The sequence below is a fragment of the Garra rufa genome, chromosome 1 (genome assembly GCF_049309525.1).
Source record: "Garra rufa chromosome 1, GarRuf1.0, whole genome shotgun sequence".
Classification (NCBI taxonomy): Eukaryota; Metazoa; Chordata; class Actinopteri; order Cypriniformes; family Cyprinidae; genus Garra; species Garra rufa.
This window is the reverse complement of record NC_133361.1, coordinates 43576530-43599847: the sequence shown is the minus strand read 5'-3', so window position 1 is coordinate 43599847 and position 23318 is coordinate 43576530. Positions and strand designations below refer to the sequence as shown.

The 23318-nt window shown below is 33.0% G+C and overlaps 1 protein-coding gene and 1 long non-coding RNA gene across 2 annotated transcripts; both read left to right on the top strand.

Annotated features, from left to right (window-relative positions):
- Positions 1-1466: 1466 nt before the first annotated feature.
- LOC141326563 (uncharacterized) lies at positions 1467-4624 on the top strand. The gene is made up of 4 exons (XR_012353925.1): positions 1467-1582; positions 1811-1865; positions 2290-2390; positions 4594-4624. It is a non-coding gene; the product is annotated as an uncharacterized lncRNA (long non-coding RNA).
- A 4431-nt stretch (positions 4625-9055) lies between these two features.
- On the top strand, positions 9056-22235 carry LOC141317927 (transmembrane protein 114). The gene is made up of 4 exons (XM_073833168.1): positions 9056-9297; positions 9395-9472; positions 15993-16130; positions 21292-22235. The coding sequence occupies exons 1-4, from the start codon at positions 9120-9122 to the stop codon at positions 21522-21524; spliced, it is 627 nt and encodes a 208-aa protein (XP_073689269.1). The 5' UTR covers positions 9056-9119; the 3' UTR covers positions 21525-22235.
- Positions 22236-23318: the final 1083 nt, after the last annotated feature.

Sequence of the window (23318 nt, the reverse complement as noted above, 5' to 3'; positions counted from 1 at the left end):
ACAAAAATTAAATTAAAACCTAGAAACAACTAAACAATAGTTCAAATTTTCTTCCTTTTCCCTTACATATACAAAAATTATATTGTGGAAGCATAACCAGAAAAAAAGTTCTCCGTGAAATGTAACAACAAATGTATTCATTTGTTTTAAAGACTTTTCAAAACTTCTATTTCTGATAAAAATAAATTACATTTTGGTATGCATTTAGCAAATTTCTGTTTATGAATATAATATTTGCCTTGCAAAATGTAAAAGTTAACAACATACTCAATCATTTTACTTTTATGAGAATAAGTACAGATAACATCTTTTAAAGAAAGCATATAATTAACATTTCTTTGCAGAAATAGAAAGGTGCTAACATCAGACCAAAAACTAAGAGACAATTCACAATGATAAAACAAATGACACAAGTCTTCCTCATGTGTGTTACAAAACTGCAGGTATTATCAATGTCCATGAATTTAGAAAGAGCTACTTTACATGGATAAATTTCGTGAAGTATTTTGAAATGCACCGCTTTAAGGCTACCGATGGGGAGGGGAGTCACACGGTGACGCATTGATGTGGGCGTGGTGTCTGACGTCACACATGGATGTGGGCGGGGTTGGATGTCCACCGCAGGCTGCAGCGAGCCCTACTTGGGAGGTGGATGCAAAAACTGCTGCCAAGATGTTGTTACAAATTCTCGCGATATGGTATCTCTATAGCAGATTATCTCGCGATATGACAGTTTATATACTCAAAATTCCAGATCAATAGGTGGCGGTACTGCATCTTTTTATGCTGGTTTGGCAAAATTGCCAAAAACACCAGAAGAAGAGGAGTGAGCCGTAACATACACCAGGAGAGAGTTTTTTGAGTTTACAAATCATTAAAAATTCACCGATGGGTAAGTACATTTTGAGGTATTTTATTAATGTATTTTATTTTTACTTGTTTGACTCGGAGGAACCAAAAGCAAGTATAAGCACACTGTCAAGTTAAATTAACTTGGGCTAAAGTTAGCTAGTATGCTAAAAGGTAATGTTTAATGCTATGGTCTTTTTTAACCCTAAAAAGAAACTCATCTGTGGCATATATATATATATATATTATATATATATATATATATATATATATATATATATATATATATATATATATGTGTGTGTATATGTATATATGTACTTTGATATCAATGACATGCAGCACATAAGAGCACATCGGTTGATTAAACATGTTTAAAGATTAAATTAAAAAGTACTACTCAGATGTAGCATTCTGAAAGTTTATTTCTGAAAATAAATGAAAGACTGTGATATGTTAAAACTGTAGAAGGAGCTCAGGAATAATTCACTGAAATCTGTAAATTAATTTGAGCATGGCTGACTTCAATAAGTGCTTTAAAAGTATTTTGTAATTTCAGATTCGCTAAACATGTCCTCTGACTATCAAAGAAAGTGGAGATGTCGAAAGGCAAGATTTGATGCCTTAGCGGAAGAGGACAGCAGCTCAGAATCCGAGGGGACAGTGGAGCCTGCCTTGGTGTTTTACAATTTCAAATAGGTGGAACCAGATAATTACCCCATGCCATCAGCAAGTAAGGAATATTGTATGGTGTTTGAAACGCAGGCCATTTATGGGAAATTCATTAAAGCAAAGTTTGCAAACAGTCAGTTTGTAAATCTTTTATTAGAGGTACAAGTAGTTGTTTATCGATAATCTAATGCCAATATCGATACCATTGTTTTTGTTTGCTGTCAATTCTGTCTTGCTCTTGATTTTTCAAAACATTATTACATTATTTTGATTGTGGTGTCACTTTTAGGTTCAGCAACTGTCCAGAGTTGGCCGAATGTCAGTCAGAGACTGTGTATGAACAGGTATGTATTTACCTAGCATTGTTTGTGTGTTTTGCTGTGTCGTATTTCAGAAAAAAATGACAATAGTAACAGTATCCACAATAATAACCTCAACCTTTGGTAATACTATAATTCTGTCACACACTATATCTACTTATATAATTGCCTGTTTTTGTGTTGAAGTTGTAATGTCTGTGCTAAATCTGGTTGTTCGTAGGACTTAAAACAAGATATAAAAACATAATGTTAGTGTAAGAAATGAATGAGTCATTACTTGTCACAAAAACTTTGGATAGGGATAGAGCACTTATTACATGATAGAGAGTGGTTGTGAAAGTGTATGTTTTAACACTGCATGCAATTGGCAAGCTGCACAGTACTGCTAATTTGTAATACTGATCTTACAATGCATTTTAATATTATGACTGAATCGTTTATTTCGCAGAATCATGTCAAATGCCTTAATGGCAAAATTCAACATGCAGGGTGGTGGCCAGCTGGAAAAGGCTGCATTCAAGGCTACACCTTTATATAATATAATACAAGGTAATTTGTGACACATCGTATGTTCCTTGTGTCTTATTTAAAAGACCTGTTTTTATCAGAAATGTCCAAACGCATAATTAACATGTTTTAGTCCCGGTGTTCTCATATGTGGACATGTATGAAATCAACATCCTGCATCACGAATTAAGTCGTCACTTTGTTTTGAAATGAATAACATTTTTCTGAGATGTTGATTCATGACACACAGTTTAAAAATTAGACAAATTTAAATAATTGCAAATTATCTTATTTCCATAAGAGTGTCACTACATTACTTTTAGACTTTTTGAAGACTAAGGAGAGGGAGTGGTCCTGGTGAAACATTCAATCATTTGGTATCTCAGAGAAGCTCTCAATACTGTGACATGTAGAGTGTCAGACAGGGTTTCCGCGGGGTCTTAAAAAGTCTTAAAAAGTCTAAAATTTAAAAATCTAAATTTTAGGCCTTAAAAAGTCTTAAATTCGCTGTTCTAGGTCTTAAATAATTTCACACAGGTCTTATTTTTCCGATGTCCATGTAACGCTACCTCTAATGCTCATTTAAATTCTCTTTTTGTTGTTTCCGTGGTGTTGTAGTTCTTTACTTCACTATTCCAAATATAATTTGCTGTATTTAAACTACAAATGAGACCAGCATGCAATAGCCAATCAGCTTTCTGTTATTGCCGCGAGTCTCTCTCGGATTGTACCAGAAGTAAAATGGATTTAACTTTTTAGCTATGGGGAAGTGCAAGTTTAGCGATACTTAGCTTGAAAAAAAAATGAATATAGGGCTTGGCTAAGGCCAGTTGCTAACAACTAGATTTTTTTCTCCCTCTGTGGAAGTTACTGCGTCTTCAGAATCGCAGTAGCAGAATACAGGTCAAACGGCCTTTTTCTGTATATAATGTTATCAATAATAATAAGAAATATAGGTCGAGCTATCTGACCGCCAGCGTCCGAAAAACTTTTAAAATGTTTTTTTTTTTTTTACTTGCCCGACCGAACAAACCGCCTGATTAAAACTGAAGTGACAAAAACAACCAGTGAAGCATCCAAAGGCAAGAAAGATTCATATTTTAATACATTAAACGTAAACAGAAATTGATAATGGATAGTGTATTTCTGGTCTATTTGTGACATACTTTAAAACAAATGAATGTAACAGCACTCTAAAGAAACACACTGAGGTAAAAATTTAAAATGTATAGTTTATTTATAACATGATATAGTTCAGTAATATACCAAGTGAGCTTTTTGCTAAAAATTCTCACAATTACAAATGTTACATTAATATTAGCTCAATAAAAAAGTAGTTAGTCAAGTAGTTACTTACATATTAGACAATATGCAACATTAGCAGAAGCATTCTCCTAGCAACGTTCTGCTATGATTCAGCGTTTTGCTCGAATCAGTTGAAATAACTCGCTCATGAAGTGATTTACCGCCACCTGCTGGTAGTTCAGTGTGTTTAAAAGTATGCCTCCACACCCAACATTTCTAATGTATATATTTATAAATCAATAAATGTATTTAAAACATTAATCTCACTTTTAATTTTGCAGTGTAAATTGTGTAATCTCACTGCTAACAGCCATTTAGAATTTATTGATACATTCATAAAATAAATTTCAAAGGTAATGCATACATTTCAAAAGTAAGAAAAAAAGGCCTATATAAAGGTAAATCAAATATGCAGATTTAAGATGTAAAAGCTAATAGAGCACTGATGAAAATATTGTTTCAGAATTTTTTTTTTTACATCAGATATTTCTAGTGGTACTTTTATGGGGATATTTTGTGTGGAATAGTATCTGCTGATATGAAAAGTTCACTGTATATCGTAGTAATAAATTTAATTTATGACAGCCATGAAATTGCGTTTGCTTTTTACATTAAACACATTAAATATTACATATATGCATGTAATATAATATCTATTTTCATTACAGGTTTCGGTCTTAAATTTCATATAAGGTGGTATTAAAAAGGTCTTAAAAAGTCTTAAATTTCACTTGTTCATATCTGCAGAAACCCTGGTCAGAGAAATCCACTAAAATATAATGTTCTCATGTTACTCATATCACAGGTTAATGTGTTCATGAAATGGATGGGAAAAGTCTTGTTCGACTGCATTGTACAATTAGTTTGATAGATAAAAACACTTTAAAAATAAGTGCTTGTTTAACTTTTTGCTTTTTACATTCATATTTTCTTCCCTCAGATGCTGTGAAGAGGTGGAACCCCAATTCAACGGAATCGGAAATTGATGCTGCTATGGCTGAACATCTAAAACATGCTCCAGGAAGAGCGGGGGGTGGGGGTTATAAAAAATAAGTTTTCGGGTGAAAAAGATGTGGGAGATATTTGTGACAGCTCAATTCCTTAAATTTAGTTATGAAACTGAATTTGTTTCGTGATGAACATGTTAATTTTTCCTGTTTCCCAGGTGAATTTGTATTAAAACCATAAAATAAATGTGATAAATAAATTGTGACTTTAGTTCATCCCGTTATCTTTGATCATTTGTAATGAACTACTAAAATGTTAATATAACACTTTATTTTACAGTGACCTTGTTACATGTAGTTACTGTAATAACTATAAATTATGCATAATTGCATGTATCAAACCTTAACCTTATATTCAGATGCAGTTAATTATATTAAGTACTTAAATGTATAAGTATAGTAATGTGTTGTTTGATCTACACGTGATTATAACGTGTTCTATCTAGACGTTTCGGTATGACTGGGCCGATTTTGGCCCTTTTTAGAACCTTTGTCAAGTTTAGATGCTTAAACGTCAAAATCGCCTGTTTACGATTTAACACAATTAGTGTATGATTATTTTATATGCAGGCTTATATGCCTACACTTATGCATAAACACACCATATAAACATCCAGAAGAAGACTAATTCTGACGTCCATGGACGCGCTGAAGAGACGTGGAATTCACGGCCAGAAAAGACGTGGAATTCACGGCCAGAAAAGACGTCGGTTCAACTTCCATTTTGGAACTATTTTTCAACCATGACGGGACGTGTCGGACGGACGTCTTTTCAACGGTCATTACACGTCCAAATGTTTGCTGGGAAGTCATCAAATTTGTGACTCGAGTCCACAACTCTGTAATTGACTAATGTTTGTAAATATACCGATATAAACTGTTGTATTTGAAAAGTTGAGAAAAAAAAAAAGAGACTTAATGAGCGCATGAGTTGGTTTTTTCTGCTCATTTCAAATTAAAAATCAAATGAATAAAATGCACACGGACCCATGGTCTCAGTAAGACTCGCTTTCACCACCTGCTGGTGAAAGCAATAGGCGTCGATTTTGTATTGATGCTCAATTGCTCTTCCTGCCATACCCGGGTGTGTAGCATCCAATTGCTTGGCGAATTTGAATCAGTGAATTTTTGGAAGCGAAATAATACGCACCGAAATGTCCTGTCAAGTATCAAAGGTTGTATTGATTTTTTTTACACTGCAATTGTTAAATTTGTATTTTAAAATAATATTATAATTTTGAAATTGTAAACAACGCAATAGTGAAAGTCGTATTTTAAAATATTATTAACATTGAAATTTTTACAAATGAAATTATATGTTTCCACTTGAAAAATTCACAGCCTAAATATCCACCCATGTTGAATTGCACCCTGTTTTGCTTCGAAAACATTTCAGTATTTTACTTCCATGCATATCTTAAAATATGTCAGTGCAACTGTTTTGTATTAAGGTGCCTACCAGTAGTTAACAACCTCGCAAGAAGCTGTCTTTGACACCATCTGTCACCCACTGAGCGATGCCTCACTATTGGGGGGATTTTCTATTTCTACTGATGAAGCATTTAGACAGTTTAATGAACACTCTTTAAAGTAAAACAAAGTATGCCTATAATAATAATGTTTCCTTCGCAGTCACAACTCAGCCAGAATCTCATGATATATTCACTTTGGCATACAGTTTAAACCTTCATTCATCCCAAAAAGCTTATGTATTTGTATGCTATATACGCTGTAAATGTGTGCTGTGATAATGAATCAATTTAAACCAATAGAGCCTTTCGAATGAGCAATAAACATTGCCCAGCTTATATAGCTAAATTCCTTTTTTTCCTGTTTCCATCATATATCAAATAACCTGAATGACTTACAACCTTTATAGACAAAGCGTGGGATATCTTCAGGTCAAAACAAGATGTTTCGGTGTCTGAGAGGTGAAGTATCAACACATGGAAATCCAAAGCCTCTTATAAGCTACACTGTCACACAGTAGAAATGAGAACGGAGGCAGATGTGAAGTGAAAAACCAAACAGGAGATTTATTGTCACACTTGCAAAATGACAGTGCAGAGAGGTATCAATGTTGGATCTTATCTGTAAGTTCGTTGATATAAATGAATCAGAAGTCCAAGGTTGAAGATATGAACAGGATCGTAGAGAATCAGAGTAACAGCAGGTCCGTGGAGCATGGAGAGGTGAGGAGTCTGTATCATCGGTGTGAACGGTAGACCAAACAAATGAGAACTGTGTGAGGGAGTCTATTTATAGGGGTGTGGCTGATTGTGCACAGGTGATCAGTACTCTGGTGAGAGAGGGTGCGTGTGGGTCCTGGTGATGCCTGACACACTGAGCTTGGAGGTGGAAATGGAGAAATCAATCATGAATGAGATCAGATGGATCAAAACAGCATGTAGAAGAGCAATGACAGCCGACAGACCAGTTAACCTGAATGACATCTTTAAATTGTTACAAGACCAACCCATCAGAACCGTGCTCACTAAAGGAGTCACTGGCATTGGAAAAACAGTCTCTGTGCAGAAGTTCATTCTGGACTACGCTGAAGGGAAAGCAAATCAGGATGTCCACCTCATATTTCCACTTCCGTTCAGAGAGCTCAGTTTGATAAAGGACCAAAAATTCAGTCTTCAAGGTCTTCTACAATTTTTCATGCACACAAAACAGCTTGATATCTCTCCAAATGAAGGTGGAAAGCAAATTCATATATTCCAGTAATTTTTTTCTGGGTGAAGGACCCACCCACATTTATTGTGCTTCCGACGCCCATGATTATAGATGTAATAATACCAGTATTACTGCTGTAATAATAATAATAATAATAATAATAATAATAATAATAATAATAATAATTCTTATTATTTATTATTTAATAATTGTATTATTATTATTATTATTATTTAATAATAATATTTTATTAATAATATTAATATTATTATATTGATGTAATAATTGTTATGAATGTAATAATACTAATTTTACTTCTATAAAAATATTAATTATTATTATTATTATTTTTAGTGATAAATAATTACTGCAAAAACTTTAATTTTAAATTAAAAATCTTTAATTACGAAACATATCTAAACATATTTGCCCCACGTATAAACAAAACTATTTATATTATTATCAAATGTTTTCACAAGTTTTTTATTTATAATAATAATAATAATAATAATAATAATTCTTATTATTTATTATTTAATAATTGTATTATTATTATTATTTAATAATAATATTTTATTAATAATATTAATATTATTATATTGATGTAATAATTGTTACGATGTAATAATACTAATTTTACTTCTATAAAAATATTAATTATTATTATTATTATTATTATTATTTTTAGTGATAAATAATTACTGCAAAAACTTTAATTTTAAATTAAAAATCTTTAATTACGAAACATATCTAAACATATTTGCCCCACGTATAAACAAAACTATTTATATTATTATCAAATGTTTTCACAAGTTTTTTATTTATAATTATTATTATTATTATTATTATTATTATATTGATATAATTATTATTATGGATGTAATTATTTTTTATATAATAACAATAATAATAAATTATCAATAATAATATCAATAATACTAATTTATTATTAATAGTATTATCCGTTTTACTGCTATAATAATAATATAATAATATAATTTAAAAACATTAATAATTATTAATAATAATCATAATCATAATAATTAAAATATAGTAGTAATAATATTAATATTATTATTATTTAATAATACCTGTTTTATTGAAATAACAACAATGCTAATAATAATGCTAATAATAATAATAATTAATTATTATTATGAATAATTGCTGCAAAACTCTATTTAAGAAAAGTGCACTACTTTAATTTTTAAACATGATTTCAAATGCTAATGTTTATTTATTTATTTATTTATTTATTTATGTGTCAATGGTGAACACTCGTTGACTCAGTTTTCAGATTTTTGATCGCACAGGAATAGAAACCTGCCTGACACCTGACTGGAGGCGTGAGCTGAAAGACTTTCCCAATCAAATAAATTTAGAGATCCCTGTGGTAATCATCTGATGCAAACAAACAAAGGGTTGCATACTAATGAGAGAGGGGGAATGATATGATCTGTAGCAATTACGGCTATAACTAATCATGTTTTGTGGTTTTTAATCACCAGTGGTATTTATCTGTGCCACAGTTCAAAGTCACCCAGAGAGAGAGAGAGAGAGAGAGAGAGAGAGAGAGAGAGAGAGAGAGAGAGACGATCTGAAAGTGGACCATACTACCCTCTTTTGGTAAAATCGACACTAGCTGTTCATAGATAAACCGCACAGCATCCAGCGAGGGGCTTCCAGAAGGGCAGCGCTGAGGGAAAGAAGCACACTTACAGCACTAAAGAAGAAGGAGGAGTTTCTTTTTAAACACTGTAGAAAGCTGCATTCAGACAAAATGAAAGTCACCTTCACAGGTTTGGCCAGTTTTGTGGCCACCTTTGGTGTCCTCAGCTTTGTTGGTCTCGTTCTGGCAATTGGAACCGATTTTTGGTACATTATTGACACTTCTAAGAGAGAAAACAGCTCATCTGTGTCTTTGAGTTCACATTCTGGACTGTGGAGGACTTGCAACTGTAAGTCACATTACCTGCTTGTGTTTGACATTTTGCTTGTGATTTTAATGCGTGAGGTTTTCATTTGGATGGATGATAGTTATTCTTTTTTTTACAGTTCATAACCAGTGCTGGCCATTTATGAATCCTTTTGGAGCAGGAAGAAACTTGTCGGATTCACAAAGGCAGATACTAAGTAAGGTCTATGTGTCTTATCATCCTCTTAATGATTTTGTATTTGTTAAAAGACTCACTCAGCAGACAAAACCAAATCCTGTAAAATTATCTTTAATGTTTCTTGCTTTAAATATGCTAACCATGGGATGTAAACAATATGCGGATCTGTTTAGGTTAAAACTCCTTGGTTTAGCTATTCTGCTGCAGTATGTTTGATATGTATTCTTTAAATGTTTATTTACAAAGTTTTGATAAAGTATCCAGTGTTGGGGAGTAACTAGTTAGATGTAATGGAATAATGTAATTTAATCACAAAATAAATGTAACCGTAATCTGTGTGTAATTAAATAACAGTTATGAAAAATGTTAACAATTACAAAGTGGGGTTTCGTCTGAATATTTTCACACACACATACAGATTTAATAGATTTCTTTCTTTCTAAAATACGAGACACCAGTGATTCAGGAGTTTGGGACACAGAATAGGACACATGCTTATATGATACTGTTTTATTTCATTAACTGTATGCTTTATTTTTTTAACTGTTTTAACAAGATTAACTGTTTTTTTCCCAAGACATTGTTAGATGCCAGTGTTCATAATTATTATTATTTTAAATCAGTATTTTACCTCAGAACAGTTTCAGAGTAAAAATATGTGCTAAAGAACATTTTATGGTGGCTGTGTTTTAAAATTAAATTATGATCTTAATTCAAATGATGGAGGATTTTAAAAGTCTGACAGTAAACAATTTAGAACAATTAGAAACTTAAATTTGGAAAAGTTCTTAAAGCGTAATCAAATGTAGTCAGTTAAATTACTTTAATGAAGTAACTGAAATAGTGAAATAGTTACACTATTACATTTTTAAATAGGATAAGTTGTATCTGTAACCTTACATTTCCAAGTAACCTTTCCAACATTGAAAGTATCTGACATAAAAAAATAGATTTCATTAGACTAATCGTAAAATTATAATAAAACATACCCACACTTCACTACCATTCAAAAGTCTCTTCTGTTCACCAAGCCTGCATGTATTTGATTTAAAGTACAGCAAAAACAGTAAAGTTGTAGCAGTTATTACTTTTATTTAGCAAACATGCTTTAAAATGATCAATAAATAAAGACATTTATAATGTTGCAAAACATTTCTATTTCAGATAAATGCTGTTCTTCTGAACTTTCCATTTATCAAAAAAAAAAAAAAAAAAAAAAACCCTGAAAAATTCTACTCAGCTGTATTTAAGATAAGAATAAGAATAATAAATGTATTTTTTGGCAGCAAATCAAAATATTGGAATGATTTCTGAAGGATCGTGTGACTGGAGTAATGATGCAAAAAAATGCAGCTTTTAAGTCACAGGAATACATTTTTAAAATATATTCAGATAGAAAACATTTATTTTAAATAGTAAATATACTTCAAAATTTTACTGTTTTTGCTGTACTTTGAAACAAACACATGCAGGCTTGGTGAGCTTCTTAAAAAACATTACAAATCTTACTGTTCTTGGGTAAAATTTGACTGGTAATGTATATATTTAGTAGAATGCATGTTGAACAATATTTTTTTAAAGATAAAATTCACTCATTTTCAGGTTCTTGTTCCTAATTGCTTTCAGTTTTTTAAACATGAAGTGTCATCACTCAAGACCATGTAGTTTCTTTGATGCATCTCAGTTGAACAAACAGAAAATCTTACATTTACGACTGGCGGAGGAGCGAAACTTGACACATCAACAGGGAGCTTATTACTTGTTTGCACTACAGAAACAGGTGCACATCACAACATACAGCCTTATAAGATAGATTCTGACAATTCAACAACAAGCACAGAAACAAAAAAGGAATGACAGTATTAAAAGGGATTCCTTAATATTTCAGTCTTTTTGTTTTGTTTTATTCCCCAACATCAGAAGTTTAACAAGCAATTTGAACACATCTATAATAACTGCACAAGGGCTGCAACTTCAGAACAGAAACTATTAGTGTGTATATTTGCATCCTACAGTTAAAGGCACAGAAATATATAAAAATATGTATTTAAATGCATAGACTGCCATAAGGTGTTTAAGGCCTTTTTCACCTGAATGCCATAATGTAAATTTCTTATATGTGACCCTGGACCACAAAACCAGTCTGAAGTCGCTGGGGTATATTTGTAGCAATAGCCAAAAATACATTGCATGGGTCAAAATTATTGATTTTTCTTTTATGCCAAAAATCATTAGGAAATTAAGTAAAGATCATGTTCCAAGAATATTTTTTGTAAAATTCCTACTGTAAATATATCAAAATGTAATTTTTGATTAGTAATATGCATTGTTAAGAACCTAATTTGGACAACTTTAAAGGTGATTTTCTCAGTATTTTGATTTTTTTGCACCCTCAGATTCCTGATTTTCAAACAGATGTATCTCGGCCAAATATTGTCCTATCATAACAAACCATACATCAATAGAAAGCTTATTTATTGAGCTTTCATATGATGTATACATCTCAGTTTTGTAAAATTTAACCTTATGACTGGTTTTGTGGTCCAGGGTCACATATGTTAAGAAACTGAACATAATGCCTTCAGATTGCCCTATTATCTTTGGATTGTCATGGAAACACTCTTCAATCAGAGGGCAGAAACAGCTGTGGTAGAAACACAGCTGCAAAAAGTGCACCACAGTGAACCATGGCATGTGTTCTCCAGTAATATTGTGAGCCCACCTGCCAGCCCCCACCGCAACATTATTTTCCTTTGTTTTGCTTTTCCTTTTTTTTCACGATCTCAACATGGCTGTCGGCCATAATCTATACTAATGTACAACATCACTCCAAATTTCACGTCTTTTTAGTGCCAAACAATCACCAGTAATAATTTCTTTTGTTTTAAAATGAGCCAATAACTGTAGAATTGCAATCTCAGCTCTCAAAATGTGTTAATAATTTATCCTATTGATGACTGTAGAAAAGCCATTGAAGAAAAGCAAAGGAAATTGAGGCACAAAATGTCTCTAACCAAAAAAAAAGTCTTTTTATCCATCCCTTGCATCATACACTATCAAATAATATCCCTGTCTGAGTCATTCAAGGCTCTTGTGTAGAATCTCACTGAATGAGATTTTAAAATTCGCATGCTCTCTGTCCACACCTCAAACGTTGTCTGTACCTGCCACAAGAGACTATAATGAGGTTGTAAAACCAAGATTATCTTAGATTCAAGACCCCTAAACTGGCTCGATTGGATTTAGTTTCTGTTCTGCTTTGAACAATAGACTCAATAAGCCTGGGTTGCCAGGATGTTGCTTTGATTAGATAGTAGCCGCTGCACAAAGCTTAGCTAAATTCCCCCCTGAAGGTAGTTCAATATGTCTTTCCCTGCATCCGCGCTGGGTTGTTCATCTAAAGACAATCCTTGGATAACCAGTAAAAGAAATACCTTATATGTGTTGAACATAATCGTGGACAGCTTGTTTTTGAAACGTTTATGGCTCCAAAAATAGTGCAGAATCATTTCAGAAATACAGTGAAAAGAGATTGAAATGTGCCTGTCCAATTCAGCCACCTTACGGATAGACATATTGTGGCTGTTCCAGAATGAATACAATAGCTGGCCTGATTATAATACGATGTGTGATCTTTGACTTGATCGTGAATGACAGCCTGTCACTGCTTGTACTGCCTGTCACGTTTCTTTGCAGAAAATGTCTAAACATGTCAATACGGAGGCCAACTATTTAAATTGGGCTTTGGATTAACATAAGATGTAGACTATCCTTGGGGTCAATCAACATGTTTTACTAAAGTGAAAAAAAAAATGCTGTCTTAAAGTGTCCTTCTGTATAAGAGCATTTGCATTCATACATCATATTACAACAAAAATAGGTTTTGGTTTTTCTTGTCTGCTTCACATCCTATCATTACTAACAGCCTTTTGTGGTCCATTGTGAAGCCATTAAAGAAAATCCATCACTTTGAACATGCTGTACTATCTTTAATCTTAATGCTTAATAGATGCACCAAGGTCTGCCCATCTTTCTTTTAAAACCCACTAATCAATACAAACTCCGGTCTCTAATACTGCTGGCAAGCATGTCCGAGAGCATAAAAATATAGTGTTGTTCACATAAATTATATGCATATATACAAAGATTAGTATTTATTGAATATATATTTTATAGCAAATTAAAAATAGAATTAAATTTAAAATCTGAAATCTAATTTAAATAAAAAAAAAAGTATTCCAGTCTTTAGTGTCACATGACATGATTGTTAAAGGGAACCCTGGGTTTTAAGACTTGTATTGCTTAATATAATATAAATGATGTCTCTTAGTAAAATATGTTGTAGAAATCCTATGAAAGATTTACGTTATTAAAAAAATCCACATCTTTTTATACATATTTTAGACTATGGGAGGGGCGACATTTCATTTACATGAAATGGTTGCACTCTGTGAACTACTGGCACTACCTGTTGCTATTTTTACCACAACACAACTCGGAAAATAAAATACTGTTACGATGACAACAGCTACTGAAAGAGCTTACAGGTAGTGGTGGTAAAACCGTAGGCTTAAACCAAATGCCGTATCGATATCGAGTGAAATCCACACTGAGAGACACTCCTTCAGTTGCTGCGGCATCATGACAAGCATCAGCATGTTAACATCCTGCCTGGATGGCATCTAGCGTTTCTTGCCTCTGCCATTTGTAATCTCATTCAGTGGCTGTGGTCAACTAAAAGCCTCAAAGACATCAGAGCTGAAGAGTGGGCACAAAGACGCGGGTTATCAGGAAGTTTTATTTATCCACAGGCATCTTCCTATTCTTTTCTCCTCTTCTTATCACTAGGAAAGCAGTGAAGACTTACATTGCGTCTCTTGTCGCCATTCAACTGAAAATTACAACCAAAAGATGCACAATGTGGCATCATATCAGTTGTGTTGTGGTAAAAATAGCAACAGATAGTGCCAGTAGCTCACAGAGTGCCACCATTTCACGGCATTAATATAATGGCGCCCCCATAGTTCAAAAATATCTATAAAACGGTGTAAAAAAAATAATGTAAATCTCTACTACATATTTCAGCATGAGACATCATTTATGCCATACAAGTCTTAATACCTGGGGTTCCCTTTAAAAGCTTAATGCCAAAATACGTCAAATGACTGTTGTTAAAGGCAGTTTACTACTGGATTTGCTTTATTTCAAAAATCGTGTGTTATATTAGATCAGTATATTAGTAGGCTATTAGATTCATAACAGCATAATAAACCTACTGCTGTCAGTGTCATTAATGTTAATCAAACAAAAAAAGACAGAGAAAATCACCCACTGCTCTTGACTGAATCACTTCAATAAGAATCAATGTATATTTAATTCATACAGTGATGCAATGTTTTAAAGTAGTACCTCAAACAGTTACATCATGGTTATTATAAGAATGCAATACAATATTTTGGCAAGATTGCTCACCCCTTTTTCAGGATTCTCAGATCGAAAGAACAGCATGTATGTAAAATAGAAATTTCTTTACTGCCAAATAAATCCACTCTTGCTTAATAAAAGTATGATTATCTTAAGCATCTAAATACATAAATAAATGGATGCATGTATCTTCTCATTTACTAATATATGTACAGTGATTATCTACATCTACACTCTCATGTTTAGCACTCAAGATTCTGTTCAGAAATGAAAATTCAAGCTGTACATTTTTATGAAAACTACAAGTAAAAGGTGTGGAATGTCAGCTACTTAACTTGTGTCTGATGTAAAGATGTAGGGCAATTCCTGGAAACTCTCAAAGGGAATAGTACAGTACTCACAAAGTCTAAATTGCTTAGCTTTGACCACCCAGTCCACAAAGAAAGTCAAATTAGCTTTCCATTCACTCATCTGCGTCTCCTAGGCTGGCGCCCAGCTGTTCCCTTTAATAACGATGGGCTAATTATTATAACTGGGCTGCTCAAAGAACACAGGATTACGTCATTTTGAACCTTTGTCATTAAAAAGCCTGTGAATAAGTGGTATGGTGTGAAATTCTTATTCTACATGAATACATTCGTAAATGACCTCATATTTATATAGCTTAATATCAAAACTGTCAAAAGTGTGGCAGCTGCTAAATGCATCTGGGGAAAGTGTGGCACAAATGGCAACTTCATACAATGTCTCTCATTACACACCACACAATAGGGAACAAACATCATTACATAAAGCTCTTTGAAATGATGCTGATTAGCCTTGCTGATTGCCATTTGGATGGAATCAGCGAAACATTTTTAATGCCACGAAAGTTTTCGCAAAAGTAGACAGATAAAATTAATTGGGTAAATTCCAACTTAACGCCCAGAAACACACTGATTTTTCATAAGTCCCCCAGTGGTCAGGTTGTGATTGTTTGTTGCACCAACCATAAAAGTAACTATTTTCCAAATTAGTCCAATTTTCATGACGAGGACCCACTAGTGTAAAAATCTGCATGAATTGGCTTTTGAATGTGACTGGCACTGATACATCCAGACCTCTTCTCTTTCCAGACATGCAAGGAACGTTCATCGTCCTGCTGCCTCTCAGTGTGATCGTGCTGTTTATTGGAGGAATGCTGGGCTTCATCAGTATGTTGGCGCGGGCCTACCTACTGCTTCTCCTGACCGGAGTGCTGCTTCTGTTTGGTGGTGAGCATCACCCTCGCTTTCACCTCTGACTGATCCTCATGTGTGGCATGAATAATAATTCTGCCCACATCTCTCTTGACAGAGCATCTGGAGCTCTAGACAGTTTTGATAGTAATGAATACACTTCACAACAAAAACAGATGGAAAGAAATAGAAAAGAAGTAGTCTCAACTATTGACTTTGGGTGCTGAATTTTGACTAGATTGAAATGGTTCCGTAAGTGTTTGGCATTTAGTTTATATTTGTATTTTTGGTTATTTAGCACAAAATATTCATAAATGCTCTTGGAAATAGATTTCTTTGCAGCAGCTTTATGTATTTTGGAAGATATTTGGAATATATATATATATATATATATATATATATATATATATATATATATATATATATATATGTATGTATGTGTGTGTGTGTGGGGGGGGTAGTAATAGTTACTATAGAGTCACTAATTATTCTAAAGATGATAAAATATTTTTACTGTAAAACGATACAAAAAATTGTTGATACATATTTATAGACAAACTGCTAATATTGGAGGTATTTCTTAAAGAATAAAATAGAGGTTCATTAATCTAATTAAACACAAATTAATTGCATTTGCAGAGATTTGGCTGAGAAATTAGCTGAGAAATAGACATTACATAAAGTACAGTCAAACCAAAAAATATTTAGACACCAGATAATTATTTTATGTTTTTTTTTTTTTACTGGTGGGTGCAGAACACTATGTAAGTGAGGATAGCAAAATAAAGTAAAATATGACATATTATACCAAAAAATTCTTCATACAGTGGACTAACAGTTAAATCGATAAAAATTTGGGACCAAAAATTCACTTTGACTTGACCATGTTTTACTTTTTCATTTTTTCTTTATTAAGAATTGCTTGGTAATTGGTCAACAAAATATTGATAGTTGTGTAAATATTATCATAATAACAGTGATTTTTGGGTTGATTGTTATCCATTACATACCTTTCTATCATATAATATAAAATAATTTCCAGACGTTGCATCCAAATTGGTATTTATATTTATTTACGGACCATTTATTGCAGCTTCAAAACAGTTTGGTTACCTGCACTCTTCAAAATATCTTCTTTTATTTTCCGCAAAAAGAAAGTAAGTCATGCATGTTTAAAATGGCATGAGGGTGAGTAAATTATGACAGAATTACATTTTTGGGTGAACTGTCGCAATAATGTTTTCTTTTTTAAATATGGAAATATACTTTAAATAAGAAACTGCAACTGCTGTTGTTCATTTGATATATCAAATAAATATGATATAAAAACTCATACTGGGCATTTTTGCCCTATTATCTTAAATTTTACTTCGTATATAACTCTGTTATGTTGATCTTGTTTCATATATGCCATTAAAATAATGTGAATGGGATAATTCCTTAATGGGTACATTTGTACATAAATACCACCATTGGAGCAATACAGCTTTTCAGTCAGGATGTTGATTTGAAGGTCGACCCAGTGGAGAAATTGCTAACAAGTTGCTTCATAAGGACTATAATGATTTTCTGATTTGTCAAGCACATCTTTCATTGGTCATCGTCCTTGTTTAGTAGGAACCACACACATACACTTCAAAACTCATATTTGAAGTATGACTGTGTACAATTTCTGTTGTAGAACAAAACATGGAAGTCTTTCAAGTGATGTTCAACATAGACTTTGTTTAACTCTACTTTACTTTGGTATGAGCCTTTTGCATCCTATTGATGATATAACTTTAAAAGGGGCATTGAGAATGGAATAGATTTTATCCAGACCCATTTAACTGGTGCTACTCTATTACACAGACACTGGTTCATGTTTTAAAATGAAATACCTACCCACATCATTTGTGAGAAAATATGGGTTCACTTGAAATCCCTCTCAGGATAAAAGCCTTTCTCTTTTAAGATTCACTCAGTACCTATGACAGAAAAAAATTATATTGCAGATGCCATGGCAACAACTAACCCCAACATGGACTTTAAACCTAATCAGATTGATCGGAAAACATGCAATCACTGTAGAGCAGTGATGCCCCTAAATGTCACCTGATTACAGATCACAGACAATAAATGAGTGAATTTCTTTAAGATTATTCATCAGCCTCTTCTTTAAGATACCAGCAGGAACTGATGGGCTCTGATGATGATGGGGGCTTTCAAAAGTCATGGGCTTTTTAAAGTAAAAAGAGCACCAGCATGAATAAGTTACTTTTAAGTACAATAATTCGGTAACAATAAGGTTCATTAGTTAATATGAACTAATAATGAACTGCACATTACAGCATACAGCATTTATTAATCTTTGTTAATGTTAAGTTCAACATTTACTAATACATTATTAAAATTTTGTTAACATTAGTTTATGGAGTGTGAACTAACATGAACAAACAATGAACTGTATTTCTGTTAACTAATGTTAATAAAGATTAGTAAATACAGTAACAAATGTATTGCTCATGGTTAGTTCATGTTAGTTAATACATTACCTAATGTTTAACTAATGAACCTTAATAATTCTCATTGTGGAGGGTTGCATTAGACTATAATTTTATTGTCACTTCTGCATAGACAGAGGAACTATTGGTGATGGTTCATTAACAAAATATGTTTCCATTGACTGCTTTAAAAGTATTTTCTATTTTCTAATTTCTATTAGAAGTATCAAAGTCATAAACATAAGAACTTTTTTTACCCATCAAAATTGGACAATTTATCAAATACAAACTCTGAATTGTGAGTAAAAAAATCAGTATTGTGAGATACAAACTCGGAATTGCATTAAAAATTGTCAAGATTTGTGAGATACAAACTCGGAATTGCGAAAAAAGAAGTCAGAATAAATACAAACTTGGAATTGCGAGAAAAAAGTCAGAATTACGGGATACAAACTCTGAATTGCGAGAATGTCACTTTCATAATGCATCGAGACAGTGACATTTTCATCAACTGTCCCTGGACTGGGCAATAATTTCCGAGTCTGAAAAGCTTGAGTCCGTGACAAGTCCGAGTCCGCTAAAAATTGTACTCGAGACCGGACTCGAGTCCGAGTACAAGTCCGAGTACCCCAACTCTAGTTATGAGATACAAATTCAGAATTACAAAAAAATACTATTTCGGAATTGCGAAAAAAAAAGTCAGATTTGCAAAATACAAACTCAGAATTGCGAGTTATAAAGTCAGTATTGTGAAATAAAACTTGGAATTGTGAGGAAAAAAAAATATGAATTGCAAGATGCAAACATGGAACTCTGACAAAAAAAGACAGAATTGTAAAATACAAACTTGGAATTGCAAGAAAAAAGTTAGTATTGTGAGATTCAATCTCGGAATTGCAAAAAAAAAAAAATTGAATTGCGAGATACAAACTTGGAATTGTGAGCAAAAAAGTAAGACTTGTGAGATACAAACTTGGAATTGCAAGATACAAATTCGCATTTGCAAGAAAAATTTGTCAGAATTACGAGATACAAATGCGGAATTGCTAGTTATAAAGTCAGTATTGTGGAATAAAACTCAGAATTGTGAGATACAAACTTGGAATTGTAAGAAAAAAAGTTAAAATTGTGAGATACAAACTCGAAATTGCGACATACAAACTCGGAACTATGAGAAGTTAAAATACGAGACACAAACTCGGAATTGCGAGAAAAAAGACAAAGTCAGAATTGTGAGATACAAACTCGGAATTGAGAGATACAAACTCGGAATTACAAAAAACAATACTATTTCAGAAGTGCAAGAAAAAAGTCAGATTTGTGAGATACAAACTCAGAATTGCGAGTTATAAAGTCAGTATTGTGAGATAAAACTTGGAATTGTAAGACAAAAAGTTCGAATTGTGAGATACAAACTCGGAATTGCGACACACAAACTCGGAATTACAAAAAAAAATACTATTTAGGAATTGCGAGAAAAAAGTCAGATTTGCGAGATACAAACTCGGAATTGCGAGTTTTAAAGTCAGTATTGTGAGATAAAACTTGGAATTTTGAGAAAGAAGTTAGTATTGCGAGAGACAAACTCAGAATTGCGAGTTACAAACTCAGTATTGGGAGAAAAAAATTGAATTTGTGAGAAAAATAGTCAGAATTGTGAGATACAAAAAGGGATATAGTTTATATCCCAATTCTGATTTTATAACTCGCAATTGCGAGTTTATAACTTACAAGTCTGAGAAAAAGGTCAGTATTGCGAGATAGAAAACTGGAAATTGCAAGAGAAAAATCTGAATTGCAAGATACAAACTTGGAATTGTGAGGGAAAAAAAAGTTAAAATTGTGAGATACAAACTTGGAATTGCAAGAAAAAAGTCAGAATTGTGAGATACAAACTTGGAATTGTGAGAAAAAAAAGTTAAAATTGTGAGATACAAACTTGGAATTGCAAGAAAAAAGTCAGAATTGTGAGATACAAACTCGGAATTGTGAGGAAAAAAGTCTAAAATTCTGAGATAAAAACTCACAATTACCTTTTTTTTACATTTTTAATTCAGTGGCAGAAACGGCCTTCCATACATATGTGTGTTATTAGTGTCATTAAGCGAAACACATTTTCAAACAACTTAATGCCCCTTATCACACCCTTTTGATTATTCTTATCATTACAATATCTTACTATTTCACCAGGGGCTTGAAAGTAAGGAGTTAACATGTGTGGCAAAAACTTAAGTTTTGCTTATCTGTTGAAAACAAGCGTCTCAATCTATCAAATTCTGCCATTTGGCAAATGCAAAAAACAGTGTTTACCTTTGTTTTACCCTGTTGTGTGTCTCTGTGTATTTTGGCGATTCCTTGAAATTTGGCTTGTACTTCTGTTACTGAATCTAAATTTCTTTTCCAAATTTCTTAAAGGGATAGTTCAGCCAAAAAAAAAAAAAAAAATTCTGTCCTCATTTACTCATCTTCCACTTGTTCCAAACCTGTAAAAATGTCTTTCCTCTGTCGAACACAAAAGAAGAACATTGCAAAACAAACAGTAAATTAACTCAGTAAACTGACACAAAATAATAGTAAAAACCTGACCATTTATCAGGTGTGATTACTGTCTGGAATCAGTACAATGTATGAATTTAGAGCTTACGGTCTTCTACATTTTGAAACCACTGGAGAACGTCTTTCAGCCATCTGTCTTCCTTCTCTGTTCCTTACAGCTATGCTTTCATTGGCTGGAATTTGTGTGTACATGGCTTACTCTGCGGCCGCTTTCAAAGAGGCTGTGGACATCTCCGGCCACAAAACCCTGGAGGACATTGAGATTTACTTTGGCTGGTCTCTGATTCTAGCTTCTGTTTCTTTTGTTGGAGAACTCTGTACCGCCGTGGCGTTCCTGCTGACCTCAGCCAGAGTGAGTCAGCTGACCAGTCAGGAAGAACATGAATACTGACATGGTCTGAATCAAGACTGTTCTAAGGACAGGAGAGGATTACACCACACGAAGGCACTGAAGATGCCATACAAGCACTGGAAATTAAATTGATGTTTACATATTTATATTTTGAAAGGATAATAAACATTTCAGTGCATTTCAAAATTGATTTTTGTAAGGTCAAGGGTCTGTCTTTGAGGTTATTAACCCCTAGGGGTTCCTCAGGGAACTGCAGAAAGGATTAGTTCACTTCCAGAATAAGAATTTCCTGATAATTTACTCACCCCTATGTCATCCAAGATGTTTTTGAGGAAAATATTCCAGGATTTTTCTCCATATAGTGGACTTCCGTGGGAATCAATGGTTTGAAAGTCCAGTGAATTAGAAGTTTTTATGATTTTGAAGTCGAAGGAGAACATGATTTCGTCCTACGCTCTTAAAAATAAAGGTGCTTTGAAAGGTTCTTCTCAGTAATGCCATAGAAGAACCATTTTTGGTTCCACAAAGAACCATTCAGTCAAAGGTTCTTTAAAGAACCATCTCTTTCTTACCTTTTTATAACCTGAAGAACCTTCTTTCGCCACAAAGAACCTTTTCTTCAGATGTTAAAGGTTCTTTATGGAACCATTTAGACAAGAAAAGGTTCTTCTGTGGCATCGTGAAGCACCTTTATTTGTAAGAGTGTACTCTACCTTTTTGAACCGAAGTACACTGACAACAAACTAACCATGTGTGACCTTTACGTAATGCGTGAAGTCATATATGCGCATCAGCTATTTTTTTTTTTTTTTTTTTTAGAAAATGACCAATCGTTTTGCTAGATAAGACCTTTATTCTTCGGCTGGGATCGTGTAGAGCCCTATTGAAAATGCAATTTAGACCTTCAACCTGTTGATTCCCATTGAAAGTCCACTATATGGAGAAAAATCCTGGAATGTTTTCCTCAAAAACCTTAATCTTCTTTTTGACTGAAGAAAGAAACATGAACAGCTTGGATGACATGGGGATGAGAAAATTATCAGGAAATTTGTACTAAGTGAACTAATTCTTGAAGATTGTAATAGAAATACCAGTGCTATATTAAATTAAAATGTATAATAATAATAATAATAAATGTGAAAATGTAAAAATATCTTCACGTAACCAATAAAGGGGGTTACGCTGACAAAAAGGAAACCCTGATGTATAGAAACAACATTTGTCAATCACTGCAACTGATTTTTTTTTTACAGCACATTTGCTTATTGTCTTTTAATTATCCTATATTTTGTCTGTTTAGTACTTTGTGTCTCTCTGGGATTTTTTCAAATCACAATAAAACGTCATTTGTGCCTCTTTATATTGTCATTTCATATGGATCTTAATATGGCATTTTTAATGGATCTTTATTTTATTTTTTGAGAGAAGTCTCCTTTAATTTAATTTTAATACCAATTTATACAAACATAAATTAGCAGTCTACATTCAAATCAACATGTATAACTCAAATAAGAAGACACGGTTCTACCAATTTGTCTGCTTGGCAATCTGACCTATTTAAATCTAGATGTCGCTGAATAAATATCATGGTAATACAGTTTTATTAGAACTAAAATCTTAAATCTTTCCAGATCAGGAAGGAGCAAACAAGCTCTTTACCGAATTAAATTATGACTATTGCGCGAATGAAAGCAGATGCTTCTCCCCCTCCAGATGGCTGGATTTGTCCCTCACAGATAGCTTGTTATAAAATCATTCTGTAAATGGACGACAGACACAAAGGTTTCTGATAGCATTGCATTATTTCGGAAATTACACTGCATTTTTGCCAAC

What these genes read in the sequence shown, in the direction of transcription:
- LOC141317927 (XM_073833168.1), top strand. Translation starts at nt 9,120, where the DNA reads ATGAAAGTCACCTTCACAGGTTTGGCCAGTTTTGTGGCCACCTTTGGT. An exon ending in ACTGTGGAGGACTTGCAACT is followed by an intron (nt 9,298 to 9,394) that starts GTAAGTCACATT and finishes TTTTTTTTACAG; the next exon opens with TTCATAACCAGTGCTGGCCA. An exon ending in TTCACAAAGGCAGATACTAA is followed by an intron (nt 9,473 to 15,992) that starts GTAAGGTCTATG and finishes TTCTCTTTCCAG; the next exon opens with ACATGCAAGGAACGTTCATC.